This window comes from Vespa mandarinia, chromosome 4, assembly GCF_050613455.1.
Source record: "Vespa mandarinia isolate Hongniang chromosome 4, ASM5061345v1, whole genome shotgun sequence".
Classification (NCBI taxonomy): domain Eukaryota; kingdom Metazoa; phylum Arthropoda; class Insecta; order Hymenoptera; family Vespidae; genus Vespa; species Vespa mandarinia.
In genome coordinates this window covers 9,007,848-9,026,284 of record NC_140813.1, presented here as the reverse complement: position 1 = coordinate 9,026,284, position 18,437 = coordinate 9,007,848, and the positions used below count along the sequence as shown (strand labels likewise).

General features: G+C 27.1%; 6 protein-coding genes across 9 annotated transcripts; 4 read left to right on the top strand and 2 right to left on the bottom strand.

The window, feature by feature from the left end:
• Positions 1-839: 839 nt before the first annotated feature.
• LOC118443209 (stromal membrane-associated protein 1) lies at positions 840-4,885 on the top strand. Of its 2 annotated transcripts, XM_035869849.2 has the most exons (9): positions 840-1,080; positions 1,687-1,820; positions 2,562-2,729; positions 2,877-3,081; positions 3,139-3,396; positions 3,485-3,777; positions 3,846-3,983; positions 4,058-4,182; positions 4,273-4,885. In XM_035869849.2, exons 1-8 carry the CDS (start codon positions 963-965, stop codon positions 4,172-4,174), a joined length of 1,431 nt encoding a protein of 476 aa, XP_035725742.1. In that variant the 5' UTR covers positions 840-962; the 3' UTR covers positions 4,175-4,182; positions 4,273-4,885. The 2 variants fall into 2 exon arrangements, with proteins under 2 accessions (XP_035725742.1, XP_035725741.1); XM_035869848.2 differs by having other exon boundaries at positions 4,058-4,885.
• Positions 4,886-5,873: 988 nt separating this feature from the next.
• On the top strand, positions 5,874-6,386 carry LOC118442938 (small ribosomal subunit protein eS28). Its single transcript, XM_035869206.2, has one exon. The coding sequence runs from the start codon at positions 5,942-5,944 to the stop codon at positions 6,137-6,139; it is 198 nt and encodes a 65-aa protein (XP_035725099.1). The 5' UTR covers positions 5,874-5,941; the 3' UTR covers positions 6,140-6,386.
• Positions 6,387-6,696: 310 nt separating this feature from the next.
• On the bottom strand, positions 6,697-8,056 carry MrgBP (MRG/MORF4L binding protein). Its single transcript, XM_035869204.2, has 4 exons — positions 7,864-8,056; positions 7,598-7,719; positions 7,123-7,483; positions 6,697-7,028 (listed from the first exon to the last, which is right to left on the bottom strand). Exons 1-4 carry the CDS (start codon positions 7,967-7,969, stop codon positions 6,874-6,876), a joined length of 744 nt encoding a protein of 247 aa, XP_035725097.1. The 5' UTR covers positions 7,970-8,056; the 3' UTR covers positions 6,697-6,873.
• A 22-nt stretch (positions 8,057-8,078) lies between these two features.
• LOC118442936 (vacuolar ATPase assembly protein VMA22) lies at positions 8,079-9,398 on the top strand. Its single transcript, XM_035869205.2, has 2 exons — positions 8,079-8,372; positions 8,562-9,398. Exon 2 carries the CDS (start codon positions 8,725-8,727, stop codon positions 9,217-9,219), a length of 495 nt encoding a protein of 164 aa, XP_035725098.1. The 5' UTR covers positions 8,079-8,372; positions 8,562-8,724; the 3' UTR covers positions 9,220-9,398.
• Positions 9,395-11,770, bottom strand: LOC118442934 (alpha- and gamma-adaptin-binding protein p34). 2 transcript variants are annotated; one of them, XM_085656265.1, is made up of 6 exons: positions 11,111-11,770; positions 10,848-11,017; positions 10,664-10,778; positions 10,438-10,593; positions 10,220-10,322; positions 9,395-10,133 (listed from the first exon to the last, which is right to left on the bottom strand). In XM_085656265.1, exons 1-6 carry the CDS (start codon positions 11,172-11,174, stop codon positions 10,079-10,081), a joined length of 663 nt encoding a protein of 220 aa, XP_085512391.1. In that variant the 5' UTR covers positions 11,175-11,770; the 3' UTR covers positions 9,395-10,078. The 2 variants fall into 2 exon arrangements, with proteins under 2 accessions (XP_085512391.1, XP_035725095.2); XM_035869202.2 differs by having other exon boundaries at positions 9,400-10,132; positions 10,206-10,322.
• A 233-nt stretch (positions 11,771-12,003) lies between these two features.
• On the top strand, positions 12,004-17,183 carry MARCH6 (membrane-associated ring finger (C3HC4) 6). 2 transcript variants are annotated; one of them, XM_035869201.2, is made up of 8 exons: positions 12,004-12,194; positions 12,552-12,996; positions 13,083-13,322; positions 13,395-13,416; positions 13,494-13,858; positions 13,976-14,632; positions 14,716-15,169; positions 16,156-17,183. In XM_035869201.2, exons 2-8 carry the CDS (start codon positions 12,610-12,612, stop codon positions 16,896-16,898), a joined length of 2,868 nt encoding a protein of 955 aa, XP_035725094.1. In that variant the 5' UTR covers positions 12,004-12,194; positions 12,552-12,609; the 3' UTR covers positions 16,899-17,183. The 2 variants fall into 2 exon arrangements, with proteins under 2 accessions (XP_035725094.1, XP_035725093.1); XM_035869200.2 differs by having other exon boundaries at positions 13,083-13,416.
• Positions 17,184-18,437: the final 1,254 nt, after the last annotated feature.

The following is an 18,437-nucleotide window of genomic DNA, read 5'->3' as shown; positions in this document are numbered from 1 at the left end:
ATACACTTCCAATTACTTACCGTCGTTCATAAGATCGTGCAAGAGATACTTTATATGATGAATAGCAGTATACATGTAAGTATAAAATTACAGAATATAATGAAGGAGAAAAATCAAAAAAGAAAACACTTGAAATATCGAAGTATATCAGAATTTGTTATAAATATATATATATATATATATATATATATATATATATATATACATATATATATATAAATTATATATATATAAATTTTATATATATATATACATATATATATAAATTATATATATATAAATTATATATATATAAATTTTATATATATATATACATATATATTATATATATATAATTTTATATATATATAATTTTATATATATATAATTTTATATATAATTTCTATATAATCTCTACAATATTATAGAAATTAATATAATAATATTTAAATATAATTTAAAATAACATAGAAATGTTATATCGAATGTAATATTGAATAAATTATTACACACAACATATATATGGTTTGAACTTTTAAAAGTATTATACATCCCGCGCCGAATAAATACGAAACATACAATTGGCTTCTGCTTCTTGAATCGACCAATCAGCTTAAAGCGCCACGTAGCGCTAACTTAAGATATAATGGCACTGAAGAGGAAAGATATAACAAACTTAAGTATTTAAAAATATCAATTTATAGCAGAAAATACAAATTATTAGGACTTATTAAATAAATTTTTCTATTCGTAACACTATCTATTGTATCACTTGATTATGCTTGTTAAAAGAACCAATGAAATCCTTCCAAGATTCATGACGTTTTCCTAATTGGCAATAAGAACGACTGGGGGCGTCCGCTGGGCCATTGCACCATATTCTACCCCTGGACTGTTCGATCGTGCATGTCCGCGTCGCGAAAGAAAAAACATTGTTTTGGAGTCGTGTACGGTGAGAGTCATTACGTGGATCCGCCGCAAGAATGACGTCCCGCCTTGAGAAAGAACGTGCCAAACAAATCCAAGACAAATGTCAAAATCTCTTAAATCAAATGTTAAGAGACGAAGACAACAAGTACTGTGTTGACTGCGATGCGAAAGGTTCGTTTGTCGTCAAGAATTTCCAAAGGATATCTCGTGATATGCGCGAGTGAACGATACAAAAATCATTTAACTATAAAATCTTTTATCATTTTGAAAATGAACGAACACTTATAAATCTAACGACATTTCTATAATAGAATTCATCGATTTCGTTACTTTCCTTCGACCTAATTCCGCGTTCACTTTTCCAAGACGATTATGGATTTTTAATTTCTTCGCTACGAACCGAATGACAGTAATAACGCGTTAACGTCACTTCATACTCTCAAGCAAAAATCAAAAAATTTCAATAAATTCTTATTACGATTATAGTGTAATCTATATAGCTTTTTTCTTTTTTTTTTTTTTTTTTTTTTTAATGTTCCCTCATTTTGACGCCTGTCAATATTACGTATGTATGATAAAATTATTAGTTTTGACACATACACATTTTTCTTGCTTCTTCTACATAAAGATCATTTTTATATTTTTCCTTTTTATACTTTCTGTTTCTTTCTTTTTGTTTTGTTAATTAATAAAAATATATTCTGGATTTATAAAGTTATTATAATGTCTTTATACTAAATTATAATAAAATGTGCATCATTATTTATATTTTTCTAGGGCCAAGATGGGCTAGTTGGAATTTAGGTATATTCTTATGTATTCGTTGTGCTGGGATACATAGAAATCTTGGTGTTCATATAAGCAAAGTTAAATCTGTTAATTTGGATACATGGACACCAGAGCAAGTTGTGGTATACTTATAATTAATGTTCTTTATATAAACTTTTTATAAAATTATTTATTGCAAATAATTTTACATCTATTTTCTTAAATTTGTTTTTAAATCTTATAATGATAAGAATATAGCTTTAAATATATACTTTTATTCGAATAATAACAATTCTTTTTGTAAAACATAATAACAAAGACATATAGTTATTTCTTTTTATGATAATACATATGCATATATTTTTGTTAAATTCATTTCTTTATGTATATAGAAAAGAGGTGATATTGTTATGATATTAAACATACAATCAATTTTTATGATAAATCTGAAAATTTACCTGAGAATTTTCTTATAATTATCTTAAAGATAAGATAATATATGATACATTTAAAAAATGTATACTCCATTTAATTCCTAATAATTCTATTGTATAGCATAGAAAATAAATTCTTTTATAACGATTTTATCGATTAAGTATGATTGGATTCTTTAAGATTTGAAAAATATTTTACTAGATGTCACTGCAATCTATGTGTATATGTACTCATCATCAAATATAAAATATCTTCAATGGGAAAAATTATTTAATATTTAATATTATATAATATTATTATTCAGTATTAATTATATAATTATTTAATATTAAAATTTATATAAAAATAATAGTAAAATGAAATGTGAACTAAATTTATTTTCATTTGCAATAAAATTCAAAGTATTAAAACTTATTACGTTTTTTAATTTATAATATCTATTTTAACAGAGTCTACAACAAATGGGAAATTCTCGAGCGCGTGCAGTATACGAAGCTAATCTTCCAGATAGTTTCCGAAGACCTCAAACTGATTGTAGTTTAGAAAGTTTTATACGCGCGAAATATGAACATAAAAAATACATTGCAAGAGAATGGGTACCACCTGCTTTGCCAAAGGTAAAATAATATATGATGAATAGATATATTGAAACATAAACAAACATATCTTTTTATTTAAATATAAATAATAAAAAATGGAAATTTTTTTAGCAGTATATATAGAAACAGAAAAATACATAATACTTTTTTTAATATCGTAAATAGGTAAATTGGGATAAGGAACTTGAGGAAGAAGCCGAAAAACAACGTAGACGAAAAAAAGAAGTATCAAAATCTAGCACCAATCAGGCTGTACTTCCACCTGTAAAAAAACCTGAAGTAGTGCCACAGCTGCCAAAACCATTAAGTTCTGTCAGTCCTAAGTTAGGAAGAACAAGTAACGCTGCAACATTAGATTTGTTAGGCCTTGGTAAGTTATTCTATTTGATATAACATATACAATGTTTTTGAAAATCTTTATCTTCAGATGCTCCAACTACCAATCAACCAAGTGCAAATGGATCTGGAGATGATATCTTTTCTTCATTTTTATCTGCACCACCAACATCAGCACCAACAACTGATGGTAATACTACAAATGAAGCAACAACAAGTAAAAGTGAAGAAGAAAACTTCTTTGATCAGCCAGTTCCATTATCTCAAGAAAAAAGTAAAATGACTAAAGACAGTATTTTAGCTTTGTATGGTACACCAAGTCCTCAACAACAAATTTTTAGAGTTTCTGGTACTATATAGATTTTTTGAACTTTTATATATATATATATAATATTTTTTACATTAGAAGTAATATACGATTTATTATTTCATTCTAGGTAGTATGTTCAATCAACAATCTTTACAATATAAGCAACAAGTTCCCGGTGTAGTTGCCTATGGTCAACAAAGCAATTTTCAAAATCCACAAAGTTCCTTCAATCAATTAAACCACATGCCAACTCAAATGACTGTTACAAGTCAAGTACCAATCAATCAAAATCAAATTACTCAAAATCCTACTTCTATAGGAGGAGTAGTAACTAATCCTTTAGGAAGTTGTTTACATATGAGTCAAATGAATCAAGTAAATGGTGTACCAAATACTGGTCTTGCAATGCAGTCTCAAATGGTATAAAAACTTAATAACTTATATTCTGTTTTTCATGTACAATGTAATTAATATATACTTTGTCATAGATGATGCAATTAGGACAAACTAATAATGGATGGAGTGGTGGAATGTTGACACAAAATATTCAACCAGCGCCTGGAAGTAACCCATTTTTTAATTTAGCAACTCAACAACAACAATCTACTACAGCTTTTGTTACTCAGGTATATAAAAATTATAAATAATCTATAATATAATAACAAACTCTATAAAATTATTTAATGATATAATATTATAGTTGCCGCAACAAATGTCACAGATGTCTTTAAGTGGAATGAATTTCTCAACTACTGCAGGAAAATCAAATAATACTGCATTACCTGGACAAACTCTTTCTACTAACTTATGGCAGTAAAAATTATGGTGGCTATGATTAGTTGATTGACTATTTCATTCAGTGTTATATATTAGTGTCAACTATTTATTACTCAGCAAATTATATTTCCATACTAGAGATGGGAAATTTTGTTGGGAAATAATTGAATGAAGGCACGAACAAGAAACACTATTCGAGTATTAAATAATGTGAAAAACAATCCCTGTATGAAAGAAGTACTACGAATCACTATATTTTTCTTCAGGAGCATTATCAACTTCTAGCATTGTTGAAAGTACAGGAGATAAAAAAAAAGGTGAACGTTAGACTGATTGTGAAAAGTTATTCATACTGTTTAAAACACATGTATGTAACTAAGCAATTACATTGTAAAATTGAGAATTTTAATAATTGGAACTTAGTTTTTATGCTTCGGGGTCCACTCTTGATATAAAAAGACATGCATACATGCAAATAAGTACAAGTATTTGCAGTACAATAAATGTACTATAAGATGTAATTTATGTCAGATATGACTTAAAACCATTTTTCGCAACATTTCTTTAAATGCTGATTTTTCATTGAAATAAATAATGCATTTATTATACATCGAAATACTTGAAACAAAATAATTATTGCCTAAATATTTATAACTATATGATCAGATTATAATTTTTTAAATTCTTTTTATGTGTGCAGAATGCAAAGTTGCAAATGTAATTATACCCAATGTATTGTATAAATTTTCATCTTTTTTTTTATATTATACAATTAAATTTCATTTTGTTAACATTTCATGGTTCACCAGAGTAATAAAAGATACGCAACCAAATTGTAAATTATAATGAGAAATTAGAAGTTATTATTATTGATATTTAAAATGCAGAATAGCAATGTCTATGAAAAAGGATATATTGTGTATAAATTGCTTCTTTCTAAAAAAATTGTTCTGTTATTATAATACACATAACAAATATAATGCATATATTATTTTCAAATGAAGTCAAACATTTGCATAGGTATTATTACAGATTAGTGAAAGTAATTATTTATACAGAGACAATGCCATATATTCCTGGAAGTAAGTCATTTTAAACTTATTTTTGCAAAATAAAAAAAATGTTATATTAATACTTGACAATAAGTCATATGAATAATATTCATTATATTCATATTTTCATATACGTTTAATTAATTATATATGTATAAATATAAAAAATTAATTCTTATTATATGAAACTAAATTTATTGTATGTAATGTTCTAATAATAGATTTAAATAATAGTTGTTCCTGTAAATTACTTTTCTTGAGAAGTCATTCATTCTTAAGAGAAAATAATTTGAAATATAATGTAACTTAAATATGGATGATTAAAAAAAATTATGTTATAACAAAGGAAAAGTTACAAAAATGTAAATATATTTCAATCCAGAACTAAATACATTAATGATATTAAATTTTATAAACATATTTAATTAAATTAAAATTAATTATTCAAAAAAGAATTTAAATAATATTTTAGAATATCTTAGAATGTAAATAATATTTATATTTAAATAATATTTATTAATCCAATGTATTTCACTTAAATGCAATAAAAAATGACTACTAAAGTTCATTATTAACCAATCAGAATTCTTTATAGTCTCCATGTGTTATCATTGGTTACAATCGCTTCATAAGAACGAAACTTTAGATTTTTAACGGAAACTTCCATCTTAGTTACTTAATCGAAAAGCAGAAACGTTTCTTCCTCTTTCGTAAAGCGTCTTTACGTAGACCCGTCGAAGCCACGTGAAAGAAACATGGATAAACCTGTAGTATTGGCACGTGTTATCAAAGTATTGGGGCGCACTGGTTCGCAAGGACAATGTACACAAGTAAAAGTAGAATTCCTTGGAGAACAAAACCGACAAATTATCAGAAATGTAAAAGGACCGGTACGCGAAGGCGACCTCCTAACCTTGCTAGAATCTGAGAGAGAAGCAAGAAGACTACGATAAGACATTCTATGTTTTAAAAATATTAAGAGGATTACCAACTATTAAATCTCATCATTCCAATTCTCCTTTTGAAGTGGATTATTAATCCAACTGTCACTAGAAGAAATCAATCATAATCACTGCTGGAAAGAAATACAATGACTTGGATCAGTCGAACTGTATGTTCAACAACATTCATACTATGACTTCTGTAATAAATCTTGTCTGGTAATCGCCTAATATAAAGAGTTTTTATTTTCATTTCTTATTCTATACATTTTAATTTCTAACGTATAAGGTTAATAACTTGCATAGTCTAAAAAGATATAACATAAAGATGTCTGTAAAATGTTTAATTCTATATTAGTATCAAATTGTATAATGATATTACTTGAATTAAAAGTATTAATTCAAAAAAAAGAAATTTTTTTAGAAAACAGATTCATATATATGGTAGTAGAAATAAACAACTATTTTACTAACAAGGTATTAATATATTTACAGTATACATATCAAAACTTTCTTATAAGTATAAATATATTTGTTATAAAGAAAAATGAAGATAGTCTATTTTTACAAATTAACTTAAATATAAAAAATCTTAATTTCTAGAGAAATTAAATGACAATTTAGACAAAATTTATAAAAAATTATTTAAATACAATTACGATTAAAACGTATCTTAAACTTAAAAATAAGAAGAAATAGAGCCATTTTTATCTTATACTTAAGTGATCTTATAAAAAAATGTATTGTTATATTCTTCGACGTTTCAACGGTGGTGTATCACGTGGACTGGGGGAAGCTTTAGATGAACTATCCACACTTTGTCTAGTTGGTCTCTTTGGACCTCTTTTCAAACTTTCACGGCTAGAGTCAGAATCCTTACGTTCTTTTTTTCCATTTGATGCTTAAAATAAAAAATATTAATGCATATATGATACAATTTACAAAATCGAACAAAACATTAAAAAATTCAAAATATTTGAAAAGTTAAAATATACCAATCTCTTCTAATTCATCTTTCCCTTTAGATCTGCCTTTAGAAAGTTTATGTTCTTTCCTTGAATCTTTCATATCCCTTAGCTTATCTTTTTTTAAATCTATTTCCTTAACATATTTTTTTATATCTTCCTTCTTTTTTTCAAGATCTTTGGTACCTTTGATATCACGCAACATAGTTTCTTTTTTAAATGACTCCCTTATATCTTTTTCCTTTTTTATTTCTTTATATTTATCTCTTTGTTCTTTTAATTTGCTTTCTGGTTCTTCTTTTTTCCTTAATTTCAATGACCCTAAATATTCTGATTCAGGAAGAGAAAAATCCATTTCATGACTTGGAAACGGCAAATCTTCCATGTCATCCTATTTATATCAAAGGAAATTTGTAGAAAAATAAATATCTTTAAGTGTTTTAATCTAATATTTATATAATTATATATATTTTTTTAAATTATTTATTTATGTATCATAACTTACTAAAGCCATAAGATCATACATTGATTCTAAATGATCCCAAATTGCTTTCAATGACACGTCTTTATGAATTGCACCACGAAACTTTTCCCATATACACACCATATGAAAGTATTTATTAATACCTAAAGAAAAACATAATAAAATAGATAACTAAACAAAAATTTGGTAAAAAAATTCATAGGTAAGTACAAATCACAGGATAACAATAATAAAACAATTTATAAACAAAATATAACCTGAATTCACTTTACTTTATTTGTACTTACCAACTGGCTTATGACCATTCATAGCAAAGAAAAGATTAATTTCATTTTCTACATTCCATTCTATATCATCAGTAGATTCTCCAGACTTTTCTTTAACAGCCATCATAAAAATACAAATTAAATTGTCAATTTATACTTCCCACTACTTTCCCTACACAACACGCCGTTGTCTAGTATAATATATAGTATTATAGGGGGCACTGAATAAAACCTATAAGAAAGGAAATCGTCGAATTGAAAATTCTATAATAATATTTATATTTCATAAAAATTATTTTTGTTATTATTCAAACTTTATAACATTTTACATTATAATTTTCATGAAACTTGTAAACATACAAGCATTTGTGGCGCTCTGAAAATATTATAAACTGATTGGTTATGAATGTGTGAATGTATAATACCATGAATGACATTAAAACTCTCCTATCGTTGCACGTGACAAAATTGTTTATAAAGTATTATTTGCTAAAATATTAGTTTGTCACATTTTATTGTCACATTTCCTGGTATGTATTCAAATATTTATTTTATATATATATATATATATATATATATATAAATATATCTTTTTTCGGGTAATTTTCAAAATTTGTGTTATTATTTCATTGGAAAAAGGCAATAATACTTTTGTTTTGTATCTACAATTATGTTTTATTAACAATTATACAATATTTATATTATATCTTGTATTTCAGGTAAAACTTATCTGTTTATCAAAAGTCTTAATGTGTTCTACATTTTCCTTTTAATTAACATTATTGAAAATACTGTGTTAATTATACATACATAAAACGTATTTAAAGATTATAAATGTTAAGAGAAAGAATAAATATAGATAATTGATATATATTCAACAATATGCAGAAAAATATAGACGACATATGCAATGATATTGATAAACTTTTTTTACGTAATTTGGAACTAATTGAGGAAAAGGTTTCTACAAATGTTCAAATGGAATTGCTGTTTCGTTCAGGACATATAGAATTAGCTAAAGCAAGATATATCTGTGGTAAAGAGAATGTTAGTATTCTACAAATTCCTGTTCATACAGAGAATATATCATCTTTATTTAAATTGGAATCTAAGTTTATAAAAGAATCTGAGGATACAATACCTTCTTTTGATATTAGTCTAAGGGAAGAAAATGAATTTGGAGAAAATATTCAAAATCCTATAAAATGGTTTGGTGTGTTAGTTCCACAAAATTTAAGAGCCGCTCAGAAACGTTTTCAAGAATCAGTGTACCTTGCTACAAAAATAGCAAACATACATTGTGAATTGGATTTTATTTCAAATAAATTGAAAGGTTTATATCTTTTGAAAAGTGCACTTTGTAAACAATCAGAATAATTCTGTTGAAAATGCGTGGATACATTGTTTGATAATATGTTTTAATTATAATTTTATTAATATACAATCTATTTTATATTAATATTTTATAATAATATTAACAATGTAACTTTAAAAAACAACAAGAATGTTTTTATTTAATTTAAATTGCAAAAAATATGTTATAACATCTATTGAGTGTTAGGTTTTTACATATCTATTAAAATATTTTACATACCTATTTATATATTATTATGTATGTTTACCAAATATATTTTATTTGTTATGATTAGTTACATAATACAGCATTATAAAAGTATCAGTATTTAGATTAAATTTCAAAGATGCTATTAACAAATTTTTTGCATTATAAGAAAAACGTTGCTTCTCTGATTATATTTTTAATACAAAATAAACAAATTAAAACCATCAATAATTGACTTAGTAAATAGAAAATTGTATATTACGAAATGTGTTCTTTATCATATTACATCAATTATTTCTTTAAATTTTCTTTTATTAAGAAACTTTAAAATGCATATATTGATCTCATATATTGATTATTACTTAACACGTTCCATGCCATGTGTACCACCGGTGGTACACGTTAAAATTGATCTTGAGGCCACGTGTATCACCAGTGGTACACGCAATCATTTTTTTCTCTAGTCAAAATATCAAATGGCCTGAACGACAAGTCAGGCAAAAATGGCCTGGCACGGAACGTGTTAATTTATATAATTTAAACTATAATAAATAATTCAGTCGTCTATTTCTGATGGATCTCCACCCATTGCTTTCCAAAAAGCAGTAACTAATTGTTCTGCTGCTATACGTCTTTCATTTGTAGGCAAAGAAGCTGCATGTTCCTTCATGGCCATTAATTGACTAAATAATTCACCAAAATCTGCATCTTCACCACCCATAAGACCATCTGTAAAGTATTAAATAAATATTCTGGTTTAATTATACTATAATTGTAGAGATTAATAACATATAGATATTACCAAGAACACTTTCCATATCAAGGTGTTCAGATGGATTCCGTGTCAATTGAATATTTTCTAATTTTTTTTCTACTTGACTTATATCTGGTTCTGTTTCTTCAACATTAGAAGATTTTCCTATAAAAAGTACGTATTTAATTACATTTTTAAATTACAATTAATTTTAATTTCAAAGGAATACGATATATATATATATATATATATATATATATATATATATATATAATTATACCTTTTAAAACAATATTTGGCCATGTATGTGCGTGTAAAGCTTCAATTATTCTTTCAATTCCATATGTATTATGTTCTGAATCACATTCTAATTTTTCTATGGAATTTTGTTGTAGTTCAACTAATTCAAATTTTTTATTTATACACCATGCAATTACTGTAATGCATTACAAAGACAAAGATTAGAATATATTAATGAACTTAAAAGTAATTTTATATGCTCTTACCTTTGTCTTTAATATCCATATTAGATATTACATTACACGTTAATAATAATACATCAGCTTTAGAAAGGGAAGAGATTAAGGATGACCATTGATCTAAATTTCGTTCTGCATTATCCTAAGAAAATCAGGTCATTTTGATAATTTTATTGATCCTATAAGGCTCCATGAAAACTTAATATCTTACAGCTAATGGATCATGATGTACAAGTAATGCTTCAATTCCTTCTGTTGGTATGTTGATACATGGATTTTCTGTCGCACATAATAATATCTGCGATGTGTAATACTTATTGTCGATATCCCAAAGATAGTATTCGATATCGTCTTCATTGGATATATTTTTCCCTCCTATTTCTATATTAAATTAATATTAAAAATCAATTTATCCAATATAAAAAAAAGTTAAAAGACTAATAATATATATATAGATATATATATATTACTTACTGTTAGCAATATCAGTAGCTTTACCACATACCGTGCTTATAATCAAAATGCGTGGAAGATCCATCTTTAGCAATATAATGTATTCTTTCAATAAATTATTTATTTAAATAAATCAAAGTATTAGACAATTTACTACTTGCAACATAAAATATGTTTGATTATTTAGTAAAATATTTTTTATAATATTTTTTGAAATGTTTATTTATAAATCATTTCAATTTTCGTTTATATCATAAAATTTATAATATAATTATGTGTTTGAGATTCGATTAATTTATTTATTAGTTCATTTAAACAAGTTGTTATATATAGAAACGACATACTATAAATAATTATGAATTTCATTAAATTTTGAATCGGAAAGCTTTCTTTATTTCCTTAAATGCCAAAAATAATTATAGTTATATGATGTTAATACTTTTATTTTAACTTCTTGCTTTAACTTCTACAATTAAAATACTATTATCTCTTTTCAATTAATAATACTTTATTATTAAAAAGTATATATAAAAATTATTTTTCTAGATATTAATTTTCTTTATTTTGTCAGCCAAAGATTATATTGTAAGTTCCGATTTAACATTTTGATAATATAATAATTGAAATAATCGCAATCAACCATAATATTACAAATCACTTTGAAGGAACACTAGCGACAGTAACTTCGAGAAGAATCTGAATATGTTGGACGTATCTAGTACATATATGCATTCTTGTTGATTGATTCGTAGTAATTATTAAATCTAGTGCTCAATTGAATTGTTCGGTGCATTGACAGCGCAAATGTATTTTTCAACTTTTCTTGTAAATCATATCATACATATAATATCGTATAATTTTATATTGTGATACATACACATATAAAGAAAATATACAACCTTATTTTATATTTGATTTTTTTTCAAGGAAATTATAAAAATTTGTATATAAATATAGAGAAAGTTTTCAGTGGTATAGTGACTTTGATGTTATCAAGATTGTAGTTATGCTTACAAGAAAAGAAAACTACATCTAGCAGTATAGACATTTTTTTCAATATTTTGCATAATATTTTTGGATTTTTAGTATTTTTATCTACATATACGTAAGTAATTGACGATATAATATAAATAATGTTACGATACATGATATATTTACGACAAGCTAATATTATTTGATAGGCGTGTAGTAGATAATTCTGCAATAAATTTTATCATTTTTTTTTTAACGAATATTTAGATCTTGACGTGTACATTAAATATTTCGTTTATCATAAAATTGTTGGTATTATAATATGATATATCGAAACCATTATATTAATTACAAATAAAATTTTTTATTTTTTTGATTTTAAAAACAATTATATTTCTTTCTCTATTATTATTAATTTGTATATGCATATATATATATATTATACATATATATACACAAATTGTTTAGATTAATACTTGCTTTTTTGCAGTATAATTATACAACATATACCAGATTATTTATACAATATCTAAGTTTCTAAACCAAACATGACGGAGGACATGTTAGGTACAGATATCTGTCGAGTTTGTCGGTCAGAAGGTTTTGCAGATAGACCTCTTTTTCATCCATGTATTTGCACTGGTAGTATTAAATGGATTCATCAAGAATGTCTAGTACAGTGGATGCGATATTCTCGGAAAGAATATTGTGAACTTTGTGGATATCGTTTTTCATTTACACCTATATATAGTCCAGACATGCCACGACGTTTACCATTAAGAGATGTTATTGGTGGTTTGTTTTCAAGTATTGTCACTGCTGTAAAATATTGGCTACATTATACCTTAGTAGCTATAGCATGGCTTGGAGTTGTTCCATTAACAGCTTGCCGGACATATAGGGCTCTCTTCAGTGGACCTCTTGATTTAGTTAGAGTAAGAAATATTTCTTGTAATAATTTGTATAAAAAAGAAACAATAATGTCATCATTTTATAATTAAATCCTATGTTTTAATTTTAGATAATGTCATTACCAATGGATATGCTATCTGCAGAAAATATATCATCAGATGTGTTTCATGGTTGCTTTGTAGTAACTTGTACATTATTTGCATTCATTGGTTTGGTATGGTTACGAGAACAAATCTTACATGCTGGTGGCCCAGATTGGTTAGAAAGGGATAATATTCAATTGCCTCCAATTGATAATCCACCTCAAGTAGTAGCTGCAGCAGCAGTTCAACAAATTCAAGAACAACAGGTAAACCAACAACAAGAAGTTCAAGATAATAATAATGTACCACCTTTTGTTGATGATCCACTTGTACCTCAGGAGGGCGAACCCAATCATGAAGGTAATTTAATTATTTTAGAATTTACATATGAATAAATAAATTTGGGAAAAAATTTTTGAAGAAATCGTTCCTTTTAGGTTTAGTAAATTTAGAAGCAAATATGGGACATCTTTTATATCATGAATTAGGGGATAATAACCTAATAAATGATCCGAGAATGGAAGAAATAGAAGGTTTAGGAAGAAATGTAGAACCACAAATTCCTAATAGAGAAGAATTGAATGTGGATGCTGAACATCAAAATCCTGCAGTTGGTGATGGTTGGAGAGGTCAAGTACAAGTTCAAGGCGAAGGAGAAGCAGAAGAAGCCAATTGGAATCCTATGGACTGGGATAGACCAGCAGAAGAATTAACTTGGGAACGTTTATTAGGACTGGATGGTTCACTTGTATTTTTAGAACATGTCTTCTGGGTTGTATCTTTAAATACATTATTTATTATGGTAAGTTCTTTCGATACTCTATTGTTTGCAAAATATTTGTTCTATGTGAAATTTAAGCATATTTATGATTATTATAATTTTGTTACTTTCTTAAATTAAAATTCAGTGTAATTTCAGGTATTTGCTTTCTGTCCTTATCATATTGGACATTTTGCTATAGCAGGATTAGGATTACAAGAACATGCTGCAGCTTCTCATTTTGAAGGCTTAGTAACTACATTGTGTGGTTATTGTGTCATTGGAGTGTGCTTAGTCGTTTTTCACACCCTTGCAGCCTTATTAGGTTTTCAAAGATCTCAAAGAATTCTAGGACTCTGTTATGTTATAGTAAAAGTTTCTCTACTTTCGGTAGTTGAAATCGGCGTGCTTCCATTAGTTTGTGGCTGGTGGCTGGACATATGTTCATTAGCAATGTTTGACGCAACACTACGAGATAGAGAAATTTCATTTAGCCTTGCTCCTGGCACTTCTATGTTTCTTCACTGGTTATTAGGAATGATTTACATATATTATTTTGCATCATTTATACTCCTTTTACGAGAAGTTTTACGACCTGGAGTACTTTGGTTTTTGAGAAATTTAAATGATCCTGACTTTTCTCCAATACAAGAGATGATTCATCTTCCAATATTGAGACATGTACGAAGACTTGTTGCATCTGCAATAATCTTTGGTACAGCTATTTTATTAATGCTGTGGTTACCAATAAAATTATTGAGATGGGCTTGGCCAGGATTTTTGCCATATACAGTCATTGTTCAAAGTGAAGCTCAGGTAAACTTAATCTTATAAAAAATATATCATTTACATTAATCTATTTAAATCAGTATTATTTAAAATTCGATATTTAAAACTAGGTGAATGAGCTATCCTTAGAATTACTTTTACTACAAGTCATTCTTCCTGCACTCTTGGAACAGTCTCATACACGCACATGGTTAAAAGCTCTTATAAGAGGATGGTGTCGAGTTGTTGCATGGATGCTAGATCTTCAATCCTATCTATTAAGTGATCAAGTGGAGGAACCAGGTCAAGCTGCTCACGAGGAACCACAACATCCAGATCTGGGAGCAGCTCATCAGGCACTAATGCAAAGAGAAAATCCAACGGGTTTCCAACCATATACTAGACCACTATGGTTTCCTGCTCGCTTGATTGGTCTTCTATTTTTTGTTTGCATTTCACTCGTTATAGCTGGTTTAATTGCTATGACACTTCCAGCTTGGTTAGGACGAAGAGTAATGGCATTATGGATGGTTGGAGCACCTGCACCATCACCACCTGTATTACCACCTGCATTAATTGGTTCTGGTAAATTAATATTTATAATTACAACTGATCATTATTTAATACATAAAAAGTATTAAATATATATATAAGGTCTGTTCAAAAAGTATTGGATCTTAATTTTTCCCATATAAATGAAGTATAAGAATACTCCGGTAGGGAAATGTAGAGATTTTCATGTGCATACGTGAAATGTTTACCACTCGCAGAAAATATCAGTTATTGGCAGTCAGCCTGTGAGTGACTAAGTAAATGTAATGAATTCTCTCCGGATTTTCATTTGTTGTAAAATAAGGCAATGAGTAGTGTATCACTACTTTAAGGAGTGGTATAACCGCTTTAAAAATGATTACACGTCAGACAGCGAATTATATTCCAATAGACCTTTAACAAGCCAAAATGACAAGATTATTGACCAAGTGTAAACTTTGGTTATGTAGGACTGTCTTGTTAGAAGAACTTGTGAATAAGGTAGGGATAACCATTGGTTCGGTACATTCCACATTGGGAGAGAAATTTGAACAAGCAGAATGTCTGCAAAATTCGTGCCGAAATTGCTAACGATAGAGCAAAAGCAATTCTGTCTGCAAGTCTTGCAGGACATGTTAGACTGCGCAAATAACAACCTCGCATTTCCTAAGCCCCGTAATCACTGATGGTGAGTAATAAGATCCGGAAACCAAGACGTTGTCATCATGGAAACATTCATTATCGCCAAGGGATTTGATTTGAATCAAGAGAAGACATGTGGAATGCGATGACCCAGCTGATACTTCATTTAACAAGAAGCCTTTTAGAAATACTTTCAACAATGGCAAGACTGCTAGGAGGAGTGTAATCCCAAAAAGACTACTTTAGAACAGGGTTAGGATTTGAAATCTTTAATTGGATGAATGTATTTTTTCTGACCAAAGGTCCAATACTTTTTGAACAGACTGACTAAAGATTTGATACTTTTTAAAAAAACTTTATATATAATTTTTGTTAATAAATTATTTATTGTCTTCCAGATAGAAATGAAAGTATGACTGCTTTATTTGGAAGAGTACACGAATTATATACAGTTGCCTGTGGAACATATATATGTTGGGTTGCAGTACGAGGTTTAGCATTAGCTTTTTCATGGCTGCCACGTGGTCGTAGGGCCATTCTTGATAGAGTGAAGCATTGGGTTATTTTAGGAATGAAAGCTTTAGTTGCATCTGTTTTGCTTGTTGGTGTTATACCATTATTATTTGGTCTTCTTCTTGAATTGGTTGTTGTTGTTCCATTGCGGGTGCCTTTAGAACAAAATCCTGTTCCTTTCATATGGCAAGACTGGGCATTAGGAGTTCTGTATACAAAAATAGCAACTGCTCTGACTATGATGGGCCCTGATTGGAGAATACGTTTAGCAATTGAAAGAGCATATAATGAAGGAATAAGAGAAATGGATTTAAAATTTATAATTACAGAATTAGCAGCACCAGTTATATGTTGTTTTGGTCTTGCCCTTGCTGTTCCTTATGCTGTGGCCTATGGAATAGTGCCACTACTCGTTACCAATCTTCAAACACAGATACTTATTGCTAGACGTTTGTACCCTTTCTTACTCCTAGTAAGTTTGGTTTGTATAGTCATTTGCTTTCAGATACGTCAATTTAAGAAATTATATGAACATATTAAAAATGACAAGTATCTTGTGGGTCAGAGACTTGTAAATTATGAACACCGTAATAAACCGCAGCCTCCGCAATCACAAAGATCAAGCTAACGCCGTCAGTAAATATTATTGTACTTAGGGTGAAAGGAGTCTTAGGATTAGCTTCATGTACATTCTTTAACATGTTTAATTATGACGAATATGATGATAAGTTAAGTAAACTATGCTTTAATTCCTAATATTATAATTTATTGATGTAAGCGATACTCAATAAATCAAAAAAATTGTTATTTAAATGTATCGCTTTTGAGTTGGATGCATATATTTCTAAACTTTGTATCATGAAACAAATTATACTAATTACTGTTCATCATTATATGATTATGAAAAATTCTATTTTGACTTTATTTTTAATCTTGCATATTAATCTGAAATAAGTAGATAATTGAAAATAAAATGCAATTTGACATTTTTCATGACTGACATGGTATAAAATGATTTATCATAAATCTTTCTAAATTATAATAATGAATTTGAAAGTTCAATATAATCAAATTAGATGGACAAATTTAACCTATTTAAATTTAACTATTCGTCGGTATTTTTTCCTGTGTTGTATAAGAAAATTAAATTAAAAGAGTCAAATATTTTCACAAAACATGTAAACCAATAAAATAAAATATTATTATTAAAAATTTACCTTCTCTTATTTTTCTTATGAATATTAAAAATAATTATAATTATTATGGGACATTTCTTTATTAAATTTAATAATCTTCAGGATTTAAATGTAAATGATATTAAGGCTGTTTATCATCTTTGACCCATTGTTAAATAAAAATTTTCAAATTTAAGTCGTCGTTGGCAATCCCTATTAACAAAACAAGTACATCAATGATTTTAATAATTTTCAACTTATCTTTCGTATTTCTAACAGTAAACATATCTGTTCTGTCTTTCCATACTTGAATAATTAATACTTTTCAATAGTATACAAATTTTACTCTCATTGTCATTACCAGTCAGTGATGTAAACAATATAACGAAGAAGAGAAGGTTTGAACGATTTTGACGATGACAAAATAATCAATGTACTAGTTAAATCTCAAACAGTAAAGATTTCAGTTCTCTCATTTCGTAAACAATTCTTTCGAATATTTAACATTGCATTGTACTGTAGTGTACTTTAATAATAGTAATAATTTTATAAGAACATTATAAGTTTATAATAATACTTTAATATTATAATAATCAAAATAAACATAAACATTATAATATTACAATAATTAAGTCTATAAAATTTTTTAAAGCAATTCATTTCTTTTTTTATTTAAACGTCACAATATTAAAATGAAATAATTTTAATCTTAAGTGTTAATTGGTACGAATTTTAATATGCGTTTTCATTAAACAATAACGAAAAAAAAGGTTTTGAACAGATAAGAAACAATTAGTTATATAAAAATAATTTATAGTAATCAAGTCAGTATATTTTTTCAAACATTGCATAACTCGTAATACGAGTTAAATATCAAATAATTTAAATTTAATATTTCAAATACGAGGTTGTTGCCTATATTTAATATTAAGAAAAACAAACTCTCGACTGATTTTGACAATTATTGAAATAATTTTTCTTTTGCATTCCAA

Coding starts and splice junctions, on each gene's coding strand:
- MrgBP (XM_035869204.2), bottom strand. CDS start 7,969: ATGATGGCTGTTAAAGAAAAGTCTGGAGAATCTACTGATGATATAGAA. Junction 7,484..7,597: donor TGTATGATCTTATGGCTTTA/GTAAGTTATGAT, acceptor TGATATAAATAG/GATGACATGGAAGATTTGCC. Junction 7,029..7,122: donor AGATGAATTAGAAGAGATTG/GTATATTTTAAC, acceptor TTTTATTTTAAG/CATCAAATGGAAAAAAAGAA.
- MARCH6 (XM_035869200.2), top strand. CDS start 12,610: ATGACGGAGGACATGTTAGGTACAGATATCTGTCGAGTTTGTCGGTCA. Junction 13,417..13,493: donor GGGCGAACCCAATCATGAAG/GTAATTTAATTA, acceptor CGTTCCTTTTAG/GTTTAGTAAATTTAGAAGCA. Junction 14,633..14,715: donor TTGTTCAAAGTGAAGCTCAG/GTAAACTTAATC, acceptor ATTTAAAACTAG/GTGAATGAGCTATCCTTAGA.
- LOC118443209 (XM_035869849.2), top strand. CDS start 963: ATGACGTCCCGCCTTGAGAAAGAACGTGCCAAACAAATCCAAGACAAA. Junction 3,082..3,138: donor ATTAGATTTGTTAGGCCTTG/GTAAGTTATTCT, acceptor CTTTATCTTCAG/ATGCTCCAACTACCAATCAA. Junction 3,984..4,057: donor CTACAGCTTTTGTTACTCAG/GTATATAAAAAT, acceptor ATAATATTATAG/TTGCCGCAACAAATGTCACA.
- LOC118442934 (XM_035869202.2), bottom strand. CDS start 11,174: ATGGATCTTCCACGCATTTTGATTATAAGCACGGTATGTGGTAAAGCT. Junction 10,594..10,663: donor TATGGATATTAAAGACAAAG/GTAAGAGCATAT, acceptor AATGCATTACAG/TAATTGCATGGTGTATAAAT. Junction 10,323..10,437: donor GCCAAATATTGTTTTAAAAG/GTATAATTATAT, acceptor TACTTTTTATAG/GAAAATCTTCTAATGTTGAA.
- LOC118442938 (XM_035869206.2), top strand. CDS start 5,942: ATGGATAAACCTGTAGTATTGGCACGTGTTATCAAAGTATTGGGGCGC.
- LOC118442936 (XM_035869205.2), top strand. CDS start 8,725: ATGCAGAAAAATATAGACGACATATGCAATGATATTGATAAACTTTTT.